We start from the raw sequence: 24,999 nt of genomic DNA on the forward strand, positions 1-24,999 counted from the left end.
AAATAGAGCTGAGCAGTTGAATGCGTTGTTACTTCCAGTGATCTATGGAGTAACTTGCAACTACTTTATCCCAAGAAGATATCAACAGACCTGCAGACAGGAAATGCGTTAAGTTAAACGTTCTTATTTCATCTTTGGGGAGAAAACTTTGAATGCCATTTGATCGTCTGATGCAGCTGTCACCAGCAGTCTGGGTATCGTAGGAGGAGGGGGAGTATTTGAACTCCAGTAACCCCATCTCCACCGTTTTTTTCTTCTGTCCGACTATACGGGGGCGTTCAACGAATTACTCCATCACTGGCTGTATCCAAGAGGCCTGCCTCTTTTCTCATTGGACTGTGCGAGCTGTCAGCCCATGTGGCGTGGCCAGACAGAATGTGAGACATTTAAATTCATCAGAGAAAAAAGATTCACTGATGCGCCGAAGGTAACCCTTCACACAGGGGACACGACAGAGGCAGCCTTTCCTCCCTACAGTTTAGGTTCGAGGAACACTACCGTGGACTATCGAGGTGTAGCTGACGCAAATAACGAGACAATACATCTCACCAAGTGGCCCGAAGTATTGATTTTGCAGAGACGTCACACCGTCGGTGAAACAGGTAAGTTCACTAACGGTTACTAGCTTTGGTGTTCAGCTAGTTATGTCGTCACTAACATGCATGAATGTGTCGCTTACGGTTAAAACCTGTCATTGTTATTTGTTTGCAGTTAATGACAGTGTTATATTAAACTGAAACTCCTTTAATTTGGCATGGCAAGGCAATTGCATCTATGAAAGGGATGACTGGACATATTTTCTTTGGTCAGTATTTTTGTTCACCTCGAGATCACCATATGCTTAACTCGTTAACTCGTTTACTCGTTAACTCGTTTGTTTCCTCTTGATGGAGATAAACTGTGTTGATGGGTCACATTCAAGCCAAAATTTGAAATTATTTCTTAGTAGTAGCTTATTCTTCAAATATTATGATATATATATATTATATAATATTAAGTATTGATTATGACTAGCAACCTTTATAAATGACCAAAAATGTTAACAAAGATTGATAAATGCCACAACCCCACAGTCATCAGGGTCATCAGGTTAGATCTTATTGATTTACTGTACTCAGAGTAGCTTAGACTGGTACTTATACTGGATAATTGGGGGGGGCCATGAGAACTTGTAACAATTTGTAAGAAATAAATGTGTTAAAGAAATGCGTTACTTTCTCAACAGCCATATAATCTTGCACAGTTTATAAATCCTCAGCATACTTTCATGTGCAATTAGTGGCTGAACATTCAACATGCACACTGTAACAGTAGTGAGGGGAATGTTTAATATAAGCTGTGACATATCTCTGCATGCATCTGCAAGGATGCATTGTAAGAACTGGATACGTATTGCACCAAAATGTTTGTATATTTCACCAAGAGATGGCTAAAACAGTGTGGACAGGGCTCCTCAACATAGTCCATTATTACTCTTTGTATAGTATATTTCAAGCCAAAAAGCACTGAAAAGTCATTTAATTTCTGAGTGACAGTACGGCTGGTATTCAAATATTTCTGAGTTAGGTACATCTGAAGAGAGTAGTATATGTGACCATTGGGTGTCACATTATGTCATAGAAAAAAAGATGTGGTGAAACTAGTGCAATAATAGCAATCAAGCTACATTACAGTCAGTGGTGGAAGAAGTGTTCAGATCCTTAAGTACTTTAGGATCATTACCAAAATGTGAGCTGCTTAGACATGCACTGAACTCCAGGGAATCTCCGTAAATTCTCGCAGAGGGCTGTATGTGAGATGTGAGAACACAAATGTCTAAGTGAGAGCCTCCATGAGTATTCTCGGTCAGACACAGTTCATGTCTGAAAACTGCTGGAGTTAAAGTATTAAAGTTGGGGTAAATAATTCTGGGGAAGGACCAAAACAAATACACCCCATTTCATCCCTTTCAACTCTCTGTGGTCTCTTCACAGTTGAAACGCATCACTGATGTTCACACAGGTCTTCGCCCTTTCACTGCTTCGTTATCTTCATTGGGTTAGCTATGAAAATTATAGTGGGAATAACATTCTGTGAGATATTTGAATGTTGTCCTCTAATCCCTTGATAGTAGAAGGCAGAGGAATGATTACGTTATGTACCTTTAGCCAAAGAGGATGTTTATGACTGTTCCCAGGGGAATCGCTGTATTCCCCCTGTCCTGTGCACAAGCACAAATACCCACATTGCTTATTGGTTGGAATAGTGATGTGCTCCTCGGGTAGCCCGGTTTTCTTTGTTTCCCAAATACAGAAACAGGCCTGTATATTGAAACCAGTATTAGAATTTGATAAAAACTTTATAATTCAAGTTTTTTAGTACATCCTTCCAGGCTAGCAGTGTGTTGATAACAGTGAAATAATAATAATAATAATAATAAGTCCTTTATCAGTCCCACAATTGGGAAATTTGCAATATTACAGCAGCAAAAATACATCAGCAGTAATACGTAGAAATATAAAAGAAATATATAGAGATATAGAAAAATATAAATGTAATTAAACTAATATATACAATGTAAAGAAATATATTATGTGAGAGAATATGTACAGTGAATGGATTGCACATGAACCGTTTATATTACACAGACAGAATTTTGCACAATTGAGAAATGTTAAAGTGATCTATTTATAAAGATAAGACAGTCCAAAGGCAAGGGGTCAATCATGTTGGCTTCCATCTCGACCCACAGTGAGTTCTGTCTCCCCAGTGACCCTGAGGTCACTAAATGTGGTGTAATATTTATTTCCAAATATTGAATTACATTGTAGACTTTAGCATTTTTTCTGTTGGTGTTATATGTAGGAGGTAAGTGTTGGATTTGTTAAAATAAATTTAAAATCCTGAATATTTTCTATATTGTTCTATTGTGCTACATATACATAAATACATGAAGGATCCATAAATATGTTAAAGAAGTATATTATTATTTGTTGGTTATGTTATAAGATGTAATGGGTTTGTATTTTGGGAGGATTATTTAGATTATTTGTTATTTATTGTTTACTTGTGATCCTATTAATTTGGCAGGAAATAGGTCATAAGGATAGGGGCGGGGTTTCATAGTTGATTGAAGCACCTGTTCAGGAAGGAAAGAGGGTGAGTAGGGACGCTGTATTTTTTTGTTGACCTCTAAACTTCGTTACGCAACCTGCTATTTTCTGTTTGATTGATTTAATCTATGAGTTTGTGCTAAGTCCAATAAATTGATCTTCTTTTTCTTTAATAAAAGTTAAAATGGATTTTACGGATTGCAGTGATTTTAGATCAGCGCATCATTCAATTTATTAGGCCCAACCTCAGTCTCTCAGCAACATGTTTTTTTTTCACGAAGTCGCTGCAATATATGTAAAATTGTTTGGATCAGTTATATATAAAATTAAGTCATTAGCATATAGGGATAATTTTTTGTTCATTATTATAAATCCTCATCCTTCAATATTTGTATTGTATTGCAAAATGCAAAGGTGACAGTGGACACCCCTGTCTTTTCCCTCTGGATAAAGAGAAGAATTCAGAGGTTACACCAATAGTAATAACTAGTGCTTTAGATTTTTATAACTGGATTTGATCCAATCTATTAAATTAGAACACACATTAAATTGATTTAAAGCTTAAAAAAAAGTTTAGGGGGTCATTGCCACACAATGATATGTGCTACGTTCATAGATTGAGGAAGTGTTCTTTTGTGAATCATTGACGTAAAAATAGGCAGAAGATCAGTCCCGAATTTGATATAGAATTTGGCTGAAAAGCCATCTGGACCTGGGGTCTCATTTCTAAAACATAAAACATCAGGAGAATAAGTCACCTTCTCACTCAGAAGGCGGCGCAGGTTCTGGTCCAGGCCCTGGTCATCTCACGCCTAGACTATTGTAACTCCCTCCTGGCAGGTCTACCTGCTAGTGCCATCCGACCTCTGCAGCTCATCCAGAATGCAGCAGCTCGACGGGTTTTTAACCAACCTAAATTCACTCACACTACTCTGCTCCTCCGCTCCCTTCACTGGTTACCGGTGGCTGCCCGCATCCGTTTCAAAACATTAGTACTTGCGTACCGTGCTGCGAACGGATCGGGTCCAGTCTACATCCAGGACATGGTCAAACGTTACACCCCAGCCCGTTCACTCCGCTCTGCATCTGCCAATCGGCTTGTTGCTCCCTCACTGCGAGCTAACCACTCATCAAAATCACGACTGTTTGCTGTCCTGGCTCCTAAATGGTGGAATGAGCTCCCCATTGACATCAGGACGTCAGAAAGTCTACAGATCTTCCGCCCCAGACTAAAGACACATCTCTTCCGACTATACCTTGGATAAAAATAAATTAAAAAAACACTATATACATATTAAGTCGCACTTATATGGCACTTACAGCACTTTCTAGTTTTGCCTTCGTAAGGAAAATGTATTTACTTGATTGTTGTTCTGGGTTTGTACCCTCATGGTTGAATGTACTTATTGTAAGTCGCTTTGGATCAAAGTGTCAGCTAAATTAAATGTAATGTAATATAATCACATCAAATCCAACCTTCCCCCCACTCACTTTCTACTTATATGTTTACACCGGGGATCAGAGAGCATTTCAATCCTGTTTATGTCCTGTACATATGGCAGAATTGACAATAAAGCTAACTTTGACTTGAATTTGAAATTATTTCTCCTCTTAAAGTGGCTTTTGCAGCTTTCCATGTAATATTAGGATCTATAAGGGTGTCATTGTTTTCCTTTACATAGTTTGTATAGCCGAAGCAGTTGTGGCTGAGAGGGGTAGAACGGTCGTCCTCTAACCAGAAGGTCGGGGGCTCGATCCCAGTCTTCCCCATCTGCATGCCGAAGTGTCTTTGGTCAAGAGACTAAACCCTGAATTGCCCCTCAAAAATTGCTCATAGATGCTCTTTATGAATGTGCGTGTGAATGGCATTAAAACTGTACTCTTAAGAGCTTTGAGTGGTCATCAAGACTATAAAAGCACTTTATAAATACAGATCACTATCTATACTCGCATTCTAGATTTAAATTCTTCATCTTTAAGCAAGGAGACATCCAATTTAAATTGCTTGAAGATTAAGTTTTCCCCATCTAATTGAATAATTACATGAATTCTGACATGATCTGAGAGAATAATTGGATTAATTCTACAATCTTTTATTATGTACATATATTTTGAATGGATACAAAATAATCTATTCAAGAATATGAATTATGAACATTTGAGAAAAAGGTATAATCTCTGAAACCTAGCCTCAATATGCATCAAACATCTGATAGGCCACATTCTTTACATAACCCCTGAAGGACTTTTGAAGATTTTGAACTGAGGGTCTTAGTCTGATTGGATTTATCTAAGATAGAATTCATTGTGCAATTGAAATCTCCGCCTATCACCCTAAATCCTTTGCAGTTCTTATTAAAGAGCAGCACCCGACATGAATGGTGGTTCATCTGCATTGGAAGCATAAATAAAAGAGTAAATTCCCTGTAAATTCTATTCTGCATTTTACAGGGAGTCAATGCAGAGAATCTAAGACAGGAGTAACATGCTCCGTTCTTCTAGTTCCTGTCAGCACTTTTGCTGCAGCATTTTGTATCAACTGGTGGCTCTTCTCTGCTTTCAGACATGCACTGGACTCCTCAGGCCCTCCGTATTTTCTCCGGAGGAGGTGCATGTGCACATAAATGTCAGAGTGAGTCCGCGTGACCACCTAGTATAAAGTCCATAGTAGTCCAGGAGAAGTCGACGTGAGAACACTTGTTAAATTGTTCGTTAGACATGTAATAAATAAACATTCTGCTAATTCACGGTAACCCAACAAATTTGTGCAAACCTCAACCAAATTTTGTATTGCAAAATATCACAGTTACAGAAATATGAAGCATTTTTAAGATTGTGCCGCATAGTGTTTACTCTGCTAGTGGGCTATCAATGCAGAGTAGTGTTAGCTTCTTAGCCTTAGGTAGCTTCGAGCCAGGAGAACATGTTTCAGCAACCAGTCTTTAATTGTCTAACCTCAGCTCCACTTCTCTGCCCCTTTTTGGATTAGTTAGGAATCAGGCATAGTCAGACACTGCCACAATCGCCACAACCAAGCCACCCTTGACCTTACAGAGGCTATATATCCATCCCTTATACAATAAATACTTTCAGATTTCAGCAGCATATTTTTCACCCTGTGTTTAGACATGAGCCCTCATCGTAGTTAAATTAGGGTGCTGCATAATTTAACCTGTATGCACAGTATGAAATAAATACTATTGGTATTTTTTCATTGTAATGCTGATGATGTTGTTGTCATATTCTGCACTGTCAGATACTAATGATGCCATAATTAACAACCTATATGCTTTTGGCCAACAACCTGCATATCACAAGTTATCTAGGACCTTTCTGATTTGAGGGTGGCCTTTGCTTGTTTTGTAGAGTATGGATAGATTGAAAATGATATGTAATGTAATATATTAAACATGTTTCAATGTGTTTAAAACACATTTTCTCAAATCACAAAATTAAATAGTAGGTTTAAAAAAAACTTATATAACAATATTTCATGTTGAAAGAAATCAATATGAACCACAATGGCAGTCAGTAGAGTGCATACCTCCACCTAGGCCCAACACTCTTATGAAACCAAATGAAAATTCTGGATTTTTTTGGGATCTAAACCAAATTGCACACACTCACTTAATATCAGTACACTTAAAATGCCTTTTTCAAATCAAGATCTATGAATAATTCTCTGAGAAATCAATGAAAATGTTAAATAAAACACTAAATCTTTCAATGATAAACAAAGAAAAAAAATCCTGGATTCACATCTGATCCAGATCTGCACCCAAATTTGATGGGATTTTTTTAGGATGGTGTTTTGCATTACACTAGTTTATTTCTGCTATTATCATAATGATTGGATTTTCATTTCTACAAAAAAACGTAGGTGAGGGGAAGTCAGCAACATGGGCTCAGGCAGTGTGCTAAATATCTAATGACTGTACACTATGTTTTGAGGGAAGGAATCAGAGGATGATGTTAACACTGTTGCTCTACACTGAGGTAGGGGTGCATGCTTTGATTTAGGGTAACATTGTCCTAAGCTGCTAGCTCATTGGCTGATGCATAACACAAAAAAGGCTTGACCTAGAAAGAAGCAACAAAGACCAAAGATACACACACACACACACTGTTCAAAATTGATATGCTCATGTACACAGAATAGTCCATGAACAGACGACATTGTCAACTATAAGTGCTCTTTCATGCATGCTCAGAGGGACTCCTTTCCAAACCTGTCATCCGGTGTCAACACTTATAATACATTACAATTACAAATCTTATGTTGTGTTAATGAATATATTTTAATTTCTTTCACAGAGACATTTTTGAGAATTCATATTTCATATTTTGCTGCGAAGAATAATTTCAGGGACTTTGAATGACATTTTTTACACTACTGAGTGTTGCGCTGTTGACATGTGATCGGTAATTGTGCCTGCACATACTGAACCAGCTGCTATCACTCTGTGGGGCCCACAGCTTACAAGCACATGTCACACATACATTCAGAAATTCTATTTTAAGAATTTCTTAGAGTTAAAAAATAATGTCTTTTTTTGAATACCGATTAGGAGCTAGATGAAATCTTTTTTTTCTTTTCCAAAGTTAAACTAAACAGAAACAAGTTTTCAGCAAAAATAGTAATTTAGTGGGATGTATCATCAGTAGTGCATTTTAGAAGATGATCTCAGACATGATTAGGCTAAAGTTAAGTAGACACTGTGTAGAATGTTGAGAAGACATTATTCTTGATGTCAGTCTTAAACTCAAGATTATTCGTTAAACACCAACGTCCAATGTCATCAGTTTACGAGTGGCAGCAGTGGATCACAGATATAAATTTAATTGCATATTTCAAATTGAATGATGCCAATATTCGATCAGGCATAACATATATGATCATGAATTACAGAATATCTGAGTATTTTAGTCACCACTGTACTGGAAAAATTAACTAAGTATGGTTGAAACCTATGTTGTAGTTGAAAAGTAAGTTTTATGACCTGTATCTACATACATATACAACCTGTCCAAATACTTTATGACTTGAACTGTTTTATGGTCTGAACTGTGTTGACCTGATCATGTCTGCGTGTCGCTCCGCTCATTTTAACACTGAGTCCTGACTGTGAGCGTCACGTCTCGTGTTGTACTGAGCACAACATGTTGTCATTTTCATGATGTTTAAATTCAGTCTCATAAACTCTGGAGCGAATCAAACAAACACTAAGTTACTTCATGTACTGATCAGGTCCTGATAACTTGTGATGAGTGTTTATTAGTTCAAGTGAGAGCAGAGTGGAGGAGGACACAGAAACTCCAGCTCGGTACAAACCATCAATCAATCAATCAATCAAATTTTATTTGTATAGCCCATATTCACAAATCACAATTTGTCTCATAGGGCTTTAACAAGGTGTGACAACCTCTGCCCTTAACCCTCAACAAGAGTAAGGAAAAACTACAAAAAAAAACTTTTAACAGGGTAAAAAGAATGTAAAAACCTCAGAGAGAGCCACATGTGAGGGATCCCTCTCCCAGGACGGACAGAAGTGCAATAGATGTCGAGTGTAAAGGAGAACAACCAGCAGCTTCTGCTCTGATCATGACGCAGCGGCGCTGATCACTGAGCAGCTGAGACCAGAGAAAATCTGTATTTCACTGTTCTTCCACAAAGTCACTGAGCGGCTGCTTCATGTGAACGAACTCCGAACTCACTGCTTGTGTCGCTCTGAGCGAGTGAGTGGGGGTATGGGTACATGGAGCGGGTCATTCTGCGCATGCGTTAAAAAAATGTACGTGTTAATTTTGACAGCCCTAATTTTTACATATGTGTAAAACAGTTTTTATTTTAATTCAATTTTATTTCTATTTTATAGTGCCAAATTATGATATACATTATCTCAAGGCACTTTACATAGAAGGTCAAGACCTTAAAGATTTTAGAGAAACCCAACAGTTCCCACAATGAGCAAGCACTTTGGCGACTATGGAGAGAAAAAACTCCCTCAATAACTGGAAGAAACCACTAGCAGAACCAGACTCAATGTGGGCGGCCATCTGCCTTGACAGATTGGGGTGAGCAGAGAAAAATGGGGAGGAGAGGGGAGATGGATGGGAGGGGGAGGGGGAGAGAGAGGAGAGAAAGACCAGGAACAGAATCAGGTTTCAGCTCTGACTAGTTGTTATAATGAAAACAATAAGAGTGATAATTATGGATGTAAAGATGTTATTAATGATAGCAGCTCGGAATCCTGCAGCTCTGGAGTCATAGATACCTGCAAAGAGACAGAGACAGAGACAGAGACAGAGACAGACTATGGGAGGGAAAAAACACAAAGTTAGTGACATGTAGTAAAATAAATAAATAAATGTGGGGGCAGAGAGACAGAGAGAGGGAGAGAGAGTGCTCAGTGCATGATGGGAGTTCCCCCAGCAGTATAGGCCTATAGCAGCATAATGAAGGGATGGTTCAGGGCCCACCTGATCCAGCCCTAACTATAGGCTTCATCAAAAAGGAATGTTTTAAGTTTAACCCTAAATGTAGAGATGGTGTCTGCCTCCCGAACCCAGAGTGGGAGCTGGTTCCACAGGAGCGGAGCCTGGTAGCTGAAGGCTTTACCTCCCATTCTACTCTTACAGACTCTAGGAACCACAAGAGAGGCTGTATTGTGGGATTGAAGTGATCTATTGGGACAATATGGTGTTATGAGTTATTTGACATATGAAGGGGCTTGATTTTTGAGGGCTTTGTGCTATGTGAGGAGCAGGATCTTGAATTCTATTCTAAATTTTACAGGGAGCCAATGCAAAGAAGCTAAGACAGGAGTTATATGATCTCTCCTTCTAGTTCCTGTCAGAACTTATGCTGCAGCATTTAACTGGAGGCTTTTCACAGACTTACTAGGACATCCTGATAATAAAGAATTACAGTAATCCAGTCTAGAGGTAACAAATGCACTGACTAGTTTCTCAGCATCCTTCTGAGACAGGATGTTCCCAATTAATGTTGTTGCTAGTCGGTCTGGTATTAATCATTCAGCACAGTGCATATAAAATGTGACATATCTCTCTTACACTCTGTTCACAGTAACTCAGCATGGATGAGATAGTCATAGCAGGCATATCGGGACGTTTGCCTGAGTCCAACAATCTGGAGGAATTCTGGGAAAACCTTATCAATGGTGTGGACATGGTGACAGAGGACAACCGGCGATGGACACCAGGTGAGACTCCACATAAAGCTGGATTTTGTTGATTGTTCTTCAGTGGAAGGTCAGTCCCACTCTCTCTCAGCCCTATTTTTTTGAAGTCAAAATCAGATTGAACTCAGCAAAAATTGATAGAGGTGGGTACAATTTGTAACTATTAGAATTTTCTTTTATATTAGTTTCACAGAGCAGCAAAATCCAGTCTGACTACCACTGCAGCTGTGAAGCCAGCATCCTGTCATGTCTTTGTTTTAGTCTGTATAGCCGTTTTCAGACATGTCCTGTGGAGGATCTCAGCAGAATTGGGTCCGGACTCTCTCTGCAGTTTTCCTTTTGCACAAGAACAACGCAGTGGAAGATTCTCTGCTCTGTTCACAACAGCAACAAATTCTGGGTGGTACAACAGACAGAGACAGGATGTAACATATTAATTCTGCTGCGGAGACCACAGGATTTTGTTTCCAGCACATCGAGACCGTCGTCAGCTCTCATCACGACAAACTGTTGACATCTTTGTCAATTCAATTCAATTTTAGTTGTATGTCGCCAGGTACAGTTGTGTAACCATCATGTTTCAGCTCTGTCAGACTAGTTGTTATAGTGAGAATAATAAGAATGATAATTATAGAACCCAAAATGGGAGCTGGGTCCACTGCTAGGGAAGCCTGGTAGCTGAAGGCTCTACCTCCCATTCTATTCTTACAGACTGTGCGGTGCTATGAGCTCTTTGATATAAGGGGCTTGATTGTTAAGGGCTTTGAATGTGAGGAGCAGGATTTTTTATTCTATTCTGAATTTTACAGGGTGCCAATGCAGAGAAGTTAAGACAGGAATGATATGATCCCTTCTGAGACAGGATGTTCCTAATTTTCTAAATATTGCGCAGGTGGAAGAAAGCTGTCTTAGAGACTTGTAAATATGTGGGTTAAATTACCTGTCCTGGTCAAACATAACTCCAAGGTTCCTCACAATAGAGAATTTAGAAGTAAAAAGTTCTGAGTCATCCAGGCCTTGATGTTCTTGAGACATTCCTGAAGTTGAACTAAGTGATTAGATTTATCAGGCTTCATAGATAAGCACATCTATATAACAATGGAAGTGTATGTGGTGCTTTCTAATGATATTGCTAAAGCAATGCATAGGCTCAGAAACAGATATGGATAAAAAAGATGATCCATTTGAGGATTTCCAAGGTGGCTCAGCCTGCAGCAAGAGAGAGGGAGAGGGAGGGGGAGGGGGAGAGAGCACCATTACATTTTTTCTCTCGCGCACCCCCTAGAGCAGGGGTATTCAACTAAAATTTAAAGAGGTCCAGTTAGAGAAAATTTCTTGAAGCAAAGGTCCGGAAGATCATAATGTCTAACTATTTAGTGTGATATATATTTAAGTAGCCTAGTAGTTGTATCAACATCTGCATGTACTAAATACCTGACTGTCAAATCAAATGAAGTCAGTACGATTCAAAAACTTTTTGACAATATTTATTGTCATGTAACAAAGAACTGAACATATATGTATGATTGCAGATATGTATAATGTTCTCTCATTAACTAAATAAAAGTAGGGCTGCATTTCAAAATAAGAGAAAATAAATAAAATGTGAAAATTGTGCATGTTCAAATAAAGGGCTTAACTTCAGAAAAATAAAATAAAGGGATCAAAAGCTTGAATTTCCCTTTTTCTGTTTCACATCTTGACTCAAAAGTCTCAACCAATTTTACAGATAATAAATCTCAACACATCTTAACAATTGAACAGTTTTAGAATCACTTTCTTCCCCTCTTATATCCCGCTCCCCCACTTTGTTCGTCTGTTTCTCTCCCTTTCTCCGTCTCACTCCTGTTTCTCCACTTTCTCCATCTCACTCCTGTTTCTCCACTTTCTCCATCTCACTCCTGTTTCTCCACTTTCTCCGTCTCACTCCTGTTTCTCAACTTTCTCCGTCTCACTCCTGTTTCTCCACTTTCTCCGTCTCACTCCTCTGTTTCGCTCCCTTTCTCCGTCTCACTCCTGTTTCTCCACTTTCTCCGTCTCACTCCTGTTTCTCTCCCTTTCTCCATCTCACTCCTGTTTCTCAACTTTCTCCGTCTCACTCCTGTTTCTCCACTTTCTCCGTCTCACTCCTGTTTCTCCACTTTCGGCCTCACTCCTGTTTCTCCACTTTCTCCGTCTCACTCCTGTTTCTCTCCCTTTCTCCGTCTCACTCCTCTGTATCTCTCCCTTTGTTTTCTCTACCTGTATCTCTATCTTTCTTTTTCTTTCTACCGTCTTTCATGTGTAACTTGCCTCTAACTCTCTCATCTGTCCGCACTGTAGAGTCGCAATGTTTACCGCCGGGAATGCACAGACTTGATTGGCTGAGTAGTATCACGTGGGATGGCTTAACTCGCATGCAATTGGTCTGTGCGTTTCTCATCCGCTAAACCACTACCGTAAAGACTACAAAAGCTGCGCTGATTACAAATAGAAGCGCCCCGTCAGGTTTTAAATAATAACCTTCTGTTTTGGCTGTAGGTCCGGGTCCATACGGGACGGCTTCTGGGTCCAGACACGGACCGCGGTCCGCCTGTTAGTGACCTCTGCCCTAGAGGCAGCTCGTGCACCCCCAGGGTATCCTGTGGGAATCCCTGGTCTGAGTAATCGCATAACAGAAAATGAAGGGAAGGCTTGATATGGGTCTATAATTAGCTGAAACATCTGGATCAAGAGTGGGCTTTTTAAGCAGAGGTTTAGTCTTGTTGGGATAGGGTCTAAAAGACAAGTTGATGGTATGTATGAAGAGATTTGAAGAAAAATTATGAAATCTTCTTTTTCAGCGGGGCTGCTGGGTTGTTCGTAATGAGGCTGCTGTACAATTTACAAAGTCATCAACTTGTGTGGGAGTGTCAAGTTTTGGTAACTCTCCTGTATTGTATTGACACATGGCTGTGGAGTAAATGTCAGAGGAGTTGTCTCCTTAAATTTGTATACAGTAATATCTGATAAACACAGACTATAATACATGTTTTGTTCAGAATCAGTTTAGTTAATAATTTTTAGTTAAAAGAAATTGTCAGACAGAATAGTGTTTGGGGGAAATATTATTACACTTTCAATTTCTATGCCATATGTCAGAACAAGATCTAGAGTTTGATTGAAACAGTGAGTTGGTTTATTTACATGTTGAATAAAACAGCTCTATCTGTGCTAAGAGCTAGCTCAGATAAAAAATTTGAGAATTCAGATAGAAATTCAGATTAGGGGGCAGGTGGACGATATATAATAACTAGATGACATTTTTTTGGTGATTTCAGGCTTGGATGTACTTGGATGAGACTTTTAAAAGTTATAACTACCTTAAGGTTGAGAGTTAATAGATAAGTCTGATTTAAAGATTGTTGCAACCCCTTCACGTTTCGAGTATTAATATGGGTGGGGGTGCTTCATTTAAAACCACATATTCATCTTTTTGCATTCAGGTTTCAGTTAGACACATTAAATCAAATTGATGGTCAGTCATCAGATCATTGATAAGTAGAGATTTGGAATTGAATGACCTGATATTTAATAAACCACATTTTATCCTTTTATCTTTTGGTTCTGATATGATGCTTGTATACATTTTTATTATTTATCTAATATTACTCCACACCGGCTCTAATAGAAGCACAGAGAAGCATTTAAGATTTAAGACTGCAACTCTGCCTCCTGGTCTCAACTCTGGGCTGTCATGGTGTTGCCTGTCTAAAGCGGAATGAATACCATCTCTCCTAATCACACCAGGTTTCCCCAAATTTGTGGACACCACCTCGGCAGCAAGCAGTGAGAGGATGACATGCGGCTGTACATGTCATCACTGGTAACATTAGGCAGGGGTCCAGAGAAAACTACGGAGTCCAACATTGTCTTTGCATAGGTACACACTGAATCAATATAAATTTTCCTGACTTCCGACTGATGCGGTCGGATGTCGTTACTCCCAACGTGAATAACAATCTTACTGTAGCTACATTTAGCCTTAGCCAGCAGTTTTAAATATAACTATGTTGCCCTCTCTGGCCCCAGGAATACATTTGAGTCTAATCGCCAGTGCTGCTAACTTATTGTTTCTCAGAATAGAGTGGCCAATAACCAGAGTTGGTTCCTTAGCGGGTGTGTCGCTGAGTGGGAGAAATTTATTAGAAACATGAACGGGTTGGTGCTGAACTTGCCTCCGTCCTGGCAAATATACTACATTTATTACAAGTACCATCATCGCTTAAGGAGGCAGAGGACAAAGTGAACATCAAGTTCACTGAGCAGGAGAGAGCAAGGGAGTTAGAGGTGGAGAGAGAAGCCATCTCTAGTTTCTAAAGCTAAGTTGCTAAGCTAACACCGTACCACCGTGAATTAGCGAGCGAGTTGCTAAATCCCAATTCATGCTTCTTGCTTCATTGAAGTGAGCAAAGATTGTTGGTAAAAATAAATTATTTATCCTTACATCTCTTTCTCCTCTGCTTTTCATTCAACTGACATGACTCCTCAATTCCCTCACTTGTACACAACGAATTATAGGCCCATTTAAAAAATCCCTGAAAAGGTGGTACGAACCCAACTTTTAGCTGTGTGTGATAATATTAACATTTTTGATAAATTCCAGTCTGGATTTCACAAATGTCACAGTACCGAAACAGCTTTCCTTAAGATTACAAATGATTAATTGATGTCTGCTGATGCTGGTGATTCCTCCATCTTACTGCTCCTTGACCTCAGTGCTACATTTGACACCATTGATTATAACATTTTCAGCAATAGACTAACACAGTGTGTCGGCATATCCGGAATTGACCTTAGATGGTTCAAGTCTTATCCCTCAGATTGAGAAATTTCAGTTTTTTTATTGAGAATAATGTCTCATCCTCATCCTGCAATAGGAAATGTCATCAGCCATTTTAATGAGATATCCTATCATTCCTATGCCGATGACACACAAAACTACCTGTCTTTTAAGCCAGACAATAGCCGCTTGAGTTTCTAACTGCCATTAAGGAATGGATGTCATTTAAGGTCATTCAGTTAAATTAAAACAAAACAGACATAATAATCTTCAGCCCTGATCAGCCTGCAGGCAAACTCATACCATTTCTCGGTCCCCTGGCAACCAATATTAAATCAACAGCTAAAAATGAAGCTGTCACAATTAATTCCAGACTGAATTTTAAAACACGCGTTAATGAGATCATTAAATCCTGCTACTTCCACCTACGAAATATATCTAAAATGTAATCATTTTTATCTCTCCCTGACTTAGAAAAGCTCATACGTGCCTTTGTCTTTTCCTGCCTGGACTATTGCAATGCAATCAATATATGCCTTAGTCAAACCTCAATAACTTGTTTGCAGCTTGTTGAAAATGCTGCTTGTATTTTAGCTAAAACAAACCATAAGTCTCATATCACGCCAATCCTTGCATCCCTTCACCGGTTGCCTCTTAAAGGGATAGTTCTCTCCGACAAAAGAAGATTCCCTCATTATCTACTCACCACTATGCTGATGGAGGGGTGGGTAAAATGTGGAGTTTCAGGGGTAAACAGCATTGCAGCAGAATCTAATACAATTGAAGTCAACGGTGTCCTCTTCTTCAGACGTAATAAAACAACAGAAAAAACATAACATGCCTCCATACTGCTCGTGTGGTGTCATCCAAGTGTCCGTAAGCCCCAAGATTAATATTCGTTTTGAAACATAGTCATTTACACCGTGTTTTAAGCCTAAAAGTCCACCGGAAGTGGCGATGCTAGCAGACTTAGCCACACGATGATGTGTCCGAGGGACCGTGAATGCACCTTGTAGGAAGATATCAGAGGACATTTGACCTCTCGCCAAATGTCAGCTGGTGTTGGCTCCAGCTTCCTCCGCGACCCTCGAAGAATTAGCAGTGTAGATAATGGATGGATGGAATGGATAGGCAAAGGTCACGGTAACGTCAAATGAGTCTGGAAAAAAATTTTGTAGACTGACACTGCACTGGTTGGCGGAGGCATACAACCGCATTACAGTATTTCTAGTTTATTTCAATACTTGACGTAAAATCGATCCTTGTTTTAATCTGCATTATGCATATACAGACAGAGACAAAAGTTTAAGCCATTTTCTGAACTGAACAGAAAATATAAAACGGCTGAATAACAATATTAGTTCACGCATGGTGTAATGTTATGTAACAACAGCCGTGCAGAAAAAGTCTGTTGCTGCGTTTATAATCCTTATATATTATGCTGTGATTATACATTTCTAATTTGCAAGGTTTACAGAGGAACACACACTAAAGTACCCCAACAAATAAACTGTTCATGGGCAAGGTTTTTTAGAATCAGCAGTGATACAAAAATGACTGGTGATGAAAAAACATTTAGAAAATGATTTAGAAACATTTCGTAGTGACTACAACTAACTGAAACACATACCTCATGTTCAAAAAGTAGGATTTATGATGCAGTGCTGTCTTTCTTCCATCTTGACCAAGCACTCCAGTGCTTTCACTTCAAGTACTCTTGCAGATGTAATGCTGTAATATGTCAAATTCTAATTATTAAGGACAGAGATTAAGGGCGGGGCATGAACTGGGTTTGATCATGGCCTTACCCATTTCCTTAGCATCGTTTTTAGTGTGTATGAGTCGGTCACTCATCCTGATCCCGTCAAAGAAATAAATAAAAAATATCCCTATTTAAAAGTTTTAGTCCCCAAACCACACTACCTCCTTTTTACAGATTTTTATGTTTTGATAACTGATTCTTTTTTGTTCATTGTCTCTGTTGCCCCTCTCTTTCCCATCCTCCATCTAATGAGTAAAAGACCCATCCCTCAGTGTCTGGCAACCATCTTGAGCTTGCATTCATTGGCTGAAAGGGTTGGACTGGGTTAGCTAACACTTGTGAGACCACACACCAGGCATCAAGGGAGAGCAGGGTGAATAGAAGAGGAAACAGAAGCATCCAGAGGACCAAGGGACATAACAAAAAAGAGAAAAAAAATGTTACTCAGGAACCTAGATGTTTTTTTCTATTTGCACACAAACAGAAATATTGAAACTGGTCTTAGGATGGAGTAATGTAAATGGTTTGTATTTATAGACCCCTCTACCCCTCAGCCACAGCCGCCCTGGTGCTGCTACTGTTTTTGTGTGAACAGTAGCAGCACAGGGAACACTCCCTGAACAAGTGCAGGGAGTGTAAGCAGGTTCCTTTAGTGTTGTTATTCATCATGTCTGACAAACCACACCACAAAGTATTGAGTGGACTGATCCACTGTCCACAAAAAGGGAGTCTGTTAGTCTGTCTGAACTAGAGCCATTATATTTTTGGGTAATATACAGTAAAAGGAGCAGCACTCCCTGGTGGCCTCTTTGGTAGATATTTTACTGGAAAAGCCCAAGATTAAGAAGGTAGTCTCACAGGATATGTTGGCCAGTAATTGTTCCAATAATACTTAAGCAATATTTCTTATTACTTTAAAACATTATCAGTATGTAAGAGGTTTTGCTCACCATGATCATGCATTAAAGGTTTTGGTTATGGTTAAAATTAACTGTTAATCAAAAATGAAAGTGTCAACTTAACATAACATTGGTCTTGAAAACAAAATCCTTATGTAAATTATATTTCCTTATTTTCTCTCTAAATTTGAGGAAATTATGTGTGATGATGGTATGATGTTTAGTCATATATGATACAAAGTCTACTTCCATTGTGCTGAGAATGAATTCTTTTGAGAGTTACCATTCACCAATTTTGCTCTTTTCTAGGTCTGTATGGTCTTCCAAAGAGGAATGGTAAACTGAAAGACATCAGCCACTTTGATGCAGTCTTCTTTGGAGTGCACCCCAAACAGGCCAACACCATGGACCCCCAGCTCCGTCTCATGCTGGAGATTGCCTATGAAGCTATTGTAGATGGAGGTGAGGAAACTGTGTAATGATTAAAAGTAATACGAGTGAAAGTGGATAGAAAAAGTGGAAGAGGAAATAAAGTAAATGATTTCTGGAAAGTTAATGAATTTCACCTTTTAAAAACTCTTTAGTTTAGTTTAAAGGCAAGTGTATGATCTGAGTGAGGCTACCTGATGAAATGCTAAGTGAATGTTTTAAAAACAGTATAATCTTGTGATGCAGGACTGAACCCGACCACACTGCGTGGCAGTAAAACCGGTGTTTACATTGGGGTGAGTGGCTCGGAAGCTGGCGAGGCATTCAGCAAAGATCCAGAGGAGCTACTGGGCTACAGCATGACTGGCTGTCAGCGTGCCATGTTGGCCAACAGATTATCCTACTTTTTTGACTTCAGTGGTATGCACACACATCTAGGTCCAACATAAGCTTTCATTCTTTGGCTTTTAGTTTAATGCTGGTCTGATAACATTATAGATTCATGAAAATACTAATTGTATTGTCAGTTAATAATCAATTAGTATTACTATCTCTACTCATTACATCTGGCAAAATAGTCTCTACTAAATAGTAGAGACTAACCCTAACCCTAACCCTAAGAATTATAAAGAACCATTACAAGGATTTGTCTGTATTAGTATACTGGATGTAGACTGAGTATAACCTTCCATTTTAGTGCTCATTTCAGGCCGCATTTTCCTCTTTGCTATATCAAACATCGAGAGAAACCTCCTGGCTGCTAACTTAATACTGAACATTACATGGACTACTGTGCTGAAGTGTTGTTGGGCTGTCAACACATATTTTGTAATTGCTCTGTGACATTCAAAAACCCTGTTCTGACTGCTTCAAAGTAAAGCAGTATTTGCTCCTAACTACTTTGGAACATCGCTGTGTAGTCACGTGTTTCTCACATTGTCTCTCTTTATCTTTTAATGTCTGTAGTGTCCTTGTTAGTGTCAGAGAGACAGGAAAAATAACTAAAACAGAAAAAAAAGAGCTTATCAAATAAACCAAAACTGAACTGGAGCTGATAACAGCAGGATTGTCTGTCACTGCATATTTTCAGGTATACCTGGATATAGATGCATTGTAGGTTATTGAAATTACTTGTAATTTAGAGGATTGTTTAGCCTTAACAGAGGCCTGATTATCCCAGGCTTATTTTTTTTTGTTGCAGATATGGTTTCTAGATTTAATCCACTGTCTTCTCCTACCCTAGGACCCAGCACTGCCATTGATACAGCCTGCTCCTCCAGCTTGCTGGCTTTAGATAATGCATTCCATGCCATCCGCCAGGGCCATTGTGATGCCGCTCTTGTGGGTGGAGTCAACTTGATACTCAAGCCAAACACCTCAGTGCAGTTCATGAAACTGGGCATGCTCAGTCCTGAGGGGACCTGCAAGTCTTTTGACTCGTCAGGTAAAAATTTCTGGGTTTCTCTCTCTCTCTCTCTCTCTCTCTCTCTCTCTCTCTCTCTCTCTCTCTCTCTCTGATCACACGCACATTTTAATGCCAGGTGTGCATGGGTGAGTCAAGTGTTTTTAACTCTGTATTATTTACATTAGATGCACTCTGGTATAAAGTTAATCTTTATATCATTCTGTCAGGTAATGGATACTGCCGTTCTGAGGCAGCAGTGGCGGTGCTACTGACCAAGAGATCAATGGCTAAAAGGGTCTATGCCACAGTGGTCAACACTGGCAACAACACAGATGGATACAAAGAGCAAGGTGAGGAGGCACATTAACTGCCTGTAATCTCTATACTCTCATGCTTGGACGCATGAGCACTACATCCAATATCAAGATTTCACTGAAACCACATCTACAACTAGTAGATGACTAATGAATTCCCCCATTCACACATGTATTCATACAGTGCATCTATGGGCAGCACTTTCTCTGTCATACATCACTCATACTGGCACAGCCGTCAGGGGCAATTTGCGGTACAGTATCTTGCCCAAGAACAGTTCATCACACAGAATGGGAGAGACTTTGATCTGGTCAATGCCCTGCCCTGCCCGATCTCAGCCTGCTATCTACTGTCAATCAAACACAGAATTCTAACTTTTTAAGAAGGATCATTCTTATTTTACTTGTTGAATACCTCAACTGGTAGAATGTAAAATAACAGTTTTAGAAATTATTATGAGTAAACTACAGCAGATGCCATAGAAAAGCCTAACAGTTAATTAAACAGAAATTAATAAATAAACGGTTCTTTTTGACATTGTTGCATTGACTAAATGCAATAATGGAGTGTTGGGATGTATCAAAGTACACTGACTGTCGTCAATGTGCAGTTTCGAACTAATTAGAAATTGACTGTTATTGTACTTACACGTATAGCTCACATATAACTATTGCCACAATCTAAGTAGTTTGTTAAAGAGAAAACTATGCTCTATTGCAAAGTAGGAGTGGGGTTAAAAGTGGGGTTAATTTTGTAGCTCTGACAATAATTTCTATCAGTAGTAATAACTGCTTAACCATTGAGATATGGGCATACATTGACATCTCTGAAAAGTATACACTATGGGCACTCTCACTTTCAGTTTGACCTAAAAAGTGATTCACACAATTTTGATAATTTGTTCACAACCTATATCATCACCTGACTGGTTGTGTTTGTTACTCCTTTTTTTGTGATCTCATCACAATTAAATTGGCTAGAGATACTACACAGAGAAACTGAAAGAAACTCAAAAAGATCTTGACGCTCCCAGATTAATTTAACATTGCTGCAATGTTGTTTGGATACAAGAAATGACAATTCAAAAAATGTAGACTTACCGAAATATCTTGTGATATTTTGTGTGTGGTCTATGCTATTAATTTGTAAGTAGAGTTACAGGTACCCAAGAATTACGGTATGTGTTTTGTGTCCTTACGCACTCCTCTTGGTCCTTCAGGTGTAACGTATCCTTCAGGTGAAATGCAAAGGAGACTGGTTCATTCTCTCTACCAGGAGGCAAATATAACTCCTGAGCAGGTGGAGTATGTGGAGGCCCATGGCACGGGAACAAAGGTCAGTGGATATAATAATCAAGTTTCATAATTAAACTTACAGCCTGTTTTCAGTGCAGGTATTTGTTTCACAAGACTAATAGATAATAAGACATAAAACAGTCATTCGTTAGAACATACTGAAATTGATAGTCATCTTCACACATACTGTACATCACAGTTCACTCTCCACAAGTGTCTTACCTCTATGGCATCTCTGCTCTCTACATGAAGGTTGGGGACCCACAGGAAGTGAATGGCATTGCTAGTGTGTTCTGTCAATCAAAACGAGACCCTTTGCTTATTGGCTCCACCAAATCCAACATGGGTCATCCAGAACCGGCGTCTGGTCTGGCTGCCCTTGCAAAGGTGAGGTTTCTTTTTTTTGTAAAATTTTAGCTGATGTTATAGATATTTTCAGCCTGCTTCTGTGTGTTTTACACTGTTCTGACTATGTCTTAACTGGAACGAGGGGCAAGAAATCTGCCGTTGTGGCCTCTTTCTTGTAGCACCCACAGTGCTCCACATCTCTGCAAAACTGGAATTGTCTTTATTGTGTCTTTGTAGTCTTAAAGGTTGAGTGTGTACGATTTATGTGAAAGGGATCTATTGGCAGAAATTGAATATAAAATAATCCTAGGGATATTTTCATGAGTGTGTTTCATCTCAATTGTACGAATTGTTGTTTTCTTTACCCTAAAATGAGCCCTTTATATTTAAATACTTTATATTTACATCAGGAGCGGGTCCTCTCTACGGAGGCCACCATGTTTTTGACAGTAGCCCAGACTGGACTAACTAAACACTTTTTGAATTTTTATGACTACTGAAGGCCACAGGTTCTCTTTAATGTTTGAGGGTGAGGTAGGGGGTATACAGCTGCAACATGCAACTTTACCACTAGATGTAACTAAATCTCACACACTGAACCTTTAGCACAAAGAATTGTACACCTTTCACACAGTCTTCGTGCACACATTGTGCGGCGCATCGCAGCCGATGTGAACAGCACAATTGAGTAACAGGGGGGCGGAAAGGAGGCACCCGGCTTTTCTTGGCGCTGCCTGGCGCGGCGCTTCCGCGTCCGTTGTGAACCTGGCGGGATACGGAACTAATGTAGCGGAACTAATGTTTTTACGTCGGAATCTCTTTAACAGCGGAACAGTAAACAAATCGTTCTTTCACCGTAGCTATAGTGTTCGGTCAGCAACGTGGATGAAATGGACAGATATTTGACAGGGACGAAAAGGAAAACAAGCGATGATTCCGAGACAAACAAGACACAGTGTTCAAAAACCAAGTTGAGAAGAAAGTATGACGAAGCCTATCTTGCTCTTGGGTTCACAGTGAATGCGGTAGGAGATGAGGAGAGACCATTGTATATTATATGTCTGAAAACTCTGGCAGCTGACAGTATGAGACCCAACAAATTAAGAAGACACTTAGAAACATTACACCCCAGTCACATCAATAAGCCACTCAAGTTTTTTCAGAGAAAACTTGAGGATATATCGTCAGCAGGAACAAAGCTTTGTGAAAGCTACATCGGTGAACTGCAAAGCAACCATGGCATCATTCAAAGTTGCATATAGAATTGCCCTGTGCAAAAAACCACACACGATAGCAGAGGATCTCATACTCCCTGCAGCTTTAGATATGGTGTCAATGATGCTTGATGAGACCAGCGCCTCAAAACTGAAGGTTATTCCCCTGTCCAATGACACAGTTGCAAGACGTATATGCGACATTTCAAATGACCTCGAAGAACAACTCACCAAAAAAATGAAAGACAAACGTTTCGCCATACAAGTGGACGAGACTACTGATAGCAATAAAGACTGCTTATTAATTGCTTATGTTCGCTCTGTCACATCAGAATCACTCTGTGAGGATTTGCTGTTTTGCAAGTTCAAAGTAGAGCCACAGCTGATGAGCTCTTTAAGCTTCTTGACTGTTACATGACAGAACATGGACTGAAGTGGGGAAACTTTGAGGGTGTTTGCACGGATGGAGCACAGACCATGGCAGGGAAAAGGAGGGGATTGCAGGCACTGATCAAGCGGGTCTCGCCAAATGCGCAATGGACCCACTGTGTTGTACACAGAGAAGCTCTAGCGTCAAAGCAGCTTAGTCCTGAACTTAACAAGGTTTTGGCTGATGTTGTTAACGTGGTTAATTTCATAAAAACCAGACCACTGAAAGCGCGGCTGTTCTCTGCACTTTGTGAGGAGATGGGCGCTCAACATTCAGCAGTGCTGTTTCACAGCGAAGCGCGAGGCTCTCGCGAGGTAAAGTGTTGTCGCGAGTCTTTGAGCTCAGAGAGGAAATTCGGGTGTTTTTGTTGGAGGAGAGGATGCATGAACTTGCAAGCAAGTTCAGTGATGAACTATTTCTGATGAAACTGGCCTACCTCAGCGATGTATTTGGAAAGCTGAATGAATTAAATCTTCAGCTTCAAGGCAGAGACAAGCACCTTCCACACCTGGCTGACAAGATCAGTGCATTCACCCGAAAGCTTGAGATGTGGGGCAGGCGACTTGATCAGGGAAATACTGATTCCTTTGAGAATCTGAGTGAGTTTGCTGACACCAGTGATACTGGAGCCACCACAGTGATTCCATGTCTTAGGGAGCACATCTCAGATCCATTCAATGCATCACCACCTGCTGATTTCAGCTCTACTGAAGAGGACCAGTTCATGTCACACCATGTTAAAGCCCTATGAGACAAATTGTGATTTGTGAATATGGGCTATACAAATAAAATTTGATTGAATTTGATTGATTGATTGAGATGACGTCTGACTCCACCCTGAGGCTGAGGTTTACAGCACAGACACTGAGTGAATTCTGGCTTGGTGTGGAGAGGGAGCATCCACTCATAGGGCAGAGGGCTGTGAGGATTCTGCTTCCCTTTGCCACATCCTATCTGTGAGATGGGCTTTTCTGCTGTTGCCTCACTGAAATCAAAGTACAGATCTAGGCTCAATATTGAAAATGACTTAAGAGTGGCATTATCAAGCCTGCAACCCCATTTTGAAAAGATGTGCAGTGCTAAACAGTCTCATTGCAGCCACTAATACAGTTCAATCAGGAGAGACTTGATTCACAATTTAACGATGTTTATTTGACAAATGCACAGAAGTAATGTGAATGTTTTAGGCATTTTAGACCCCTGTGTGATGTCATCAGGATTAGATTGGGGTGGAGCAGAGCGTCGAACAGGAATACCCCCCGGGGTCTAGACACTGGTGGTGATTCATCAGTCAATCGATTGTTCGGATGGCCCATATTATGAGCATTGTCCTATTGGACTTCCCTAGGTGTGACATCCTCTGCCCTTAACCCTCAACAAGAGTAAGGAAAAACTACAAAAACCTTTTGACAGGGAAAAACGTAGAAACCTCAGGAAGAGCCGCATGCGAGGGATCCCTCTTCCAGGACGGACAGAAGTGCAATGGATGCCACGAGTAATAGGTATATTGACAGGCAGTCTTGTAGATTTTTAAGTCCGCAATCAGCTGCCACCATGATCGGGTGCCGCCATAGTCCACAATCCGTTGTCATGATCCACTGATACTATTGGGATCCATCATCATGGTCCATGATCGCTGCCAACACGATGTGGGATTTTAAACAGTACATACGATCAGTTGGGGTCGGGATCCGGAAGAGGTGATGAATATTCTTCTCAAGACTGGAGGAGATTGGGGTGGAGGAGGGGTTGTGCGAGTCACTGAATGACGGCTGACTGCAGAAGAGAGGAGAAGGGATTTTTAAAG

The 24,999-nt window shown here is 39.9% G+C and overlaps 1 protein-coding gene across 1 annotated transcript in view; it reads left to right on the top strand.

Annotated features, from left to right (window-relative positions):
* Window positions 1–300: 300 nt before the first annotated feature.
* fasn (fatty acid synthase) overlaps window positions 301–24,999 on the top strand; it is a 64,600-nt gene continuing 39,901 nt past the window's right edge. The window contains exons 1-8 of the mRNA XM_035145196.2: window positions 301–602; window positions 10,180–10,315; window positions 18,066–18,218; window positions 18,432–18,605; window positions 19,429–19,629; window positions 19,818–19,940; window positions 21,125–21,240; window positions 21,453–21,587. Of these exons, the coding sequence (XP_035001087.2) occupies window positions 10,189–10,315; window positions 18,066–18,218; window positions 18,432–18,605; window positions 19,429–19,629; window positions 19,818–19,940; window positions 21,125–21,240; window positions 21,453–21,587 (1,029 nt within the window). The 5' untranslated portion in view covers window positions 301–602; window positions 10,180–10,188. The remainder of the gene's footprint in view (window positions 603–10,179; window positions 10,316–18,065; window positions 18,219–18,431; window positions 18,606–19,428; window positions 19,630–19,817; window positions 19,941–21,124; window positions 21,241–21,452; window positions 21,588–24,999) is intronic.

This window comes from Hippoglossus stenolepis, chromosome 21 (genome assembly GCF_022539355.2).
Source record: "Hippoglossus stenolepis isolate QCI-W04-F060 chromosome 21, HSTE1.2, whole genome shotgun sequence".
Classification (NCBI taxonomy): domain Eukaryota; kingdom Metazoa; phylum Chordata; class Actinopteri; order Pleuronectiformes; family Pleuronectidae; genus Hippoglossus; species Hippoglossus stenolepis.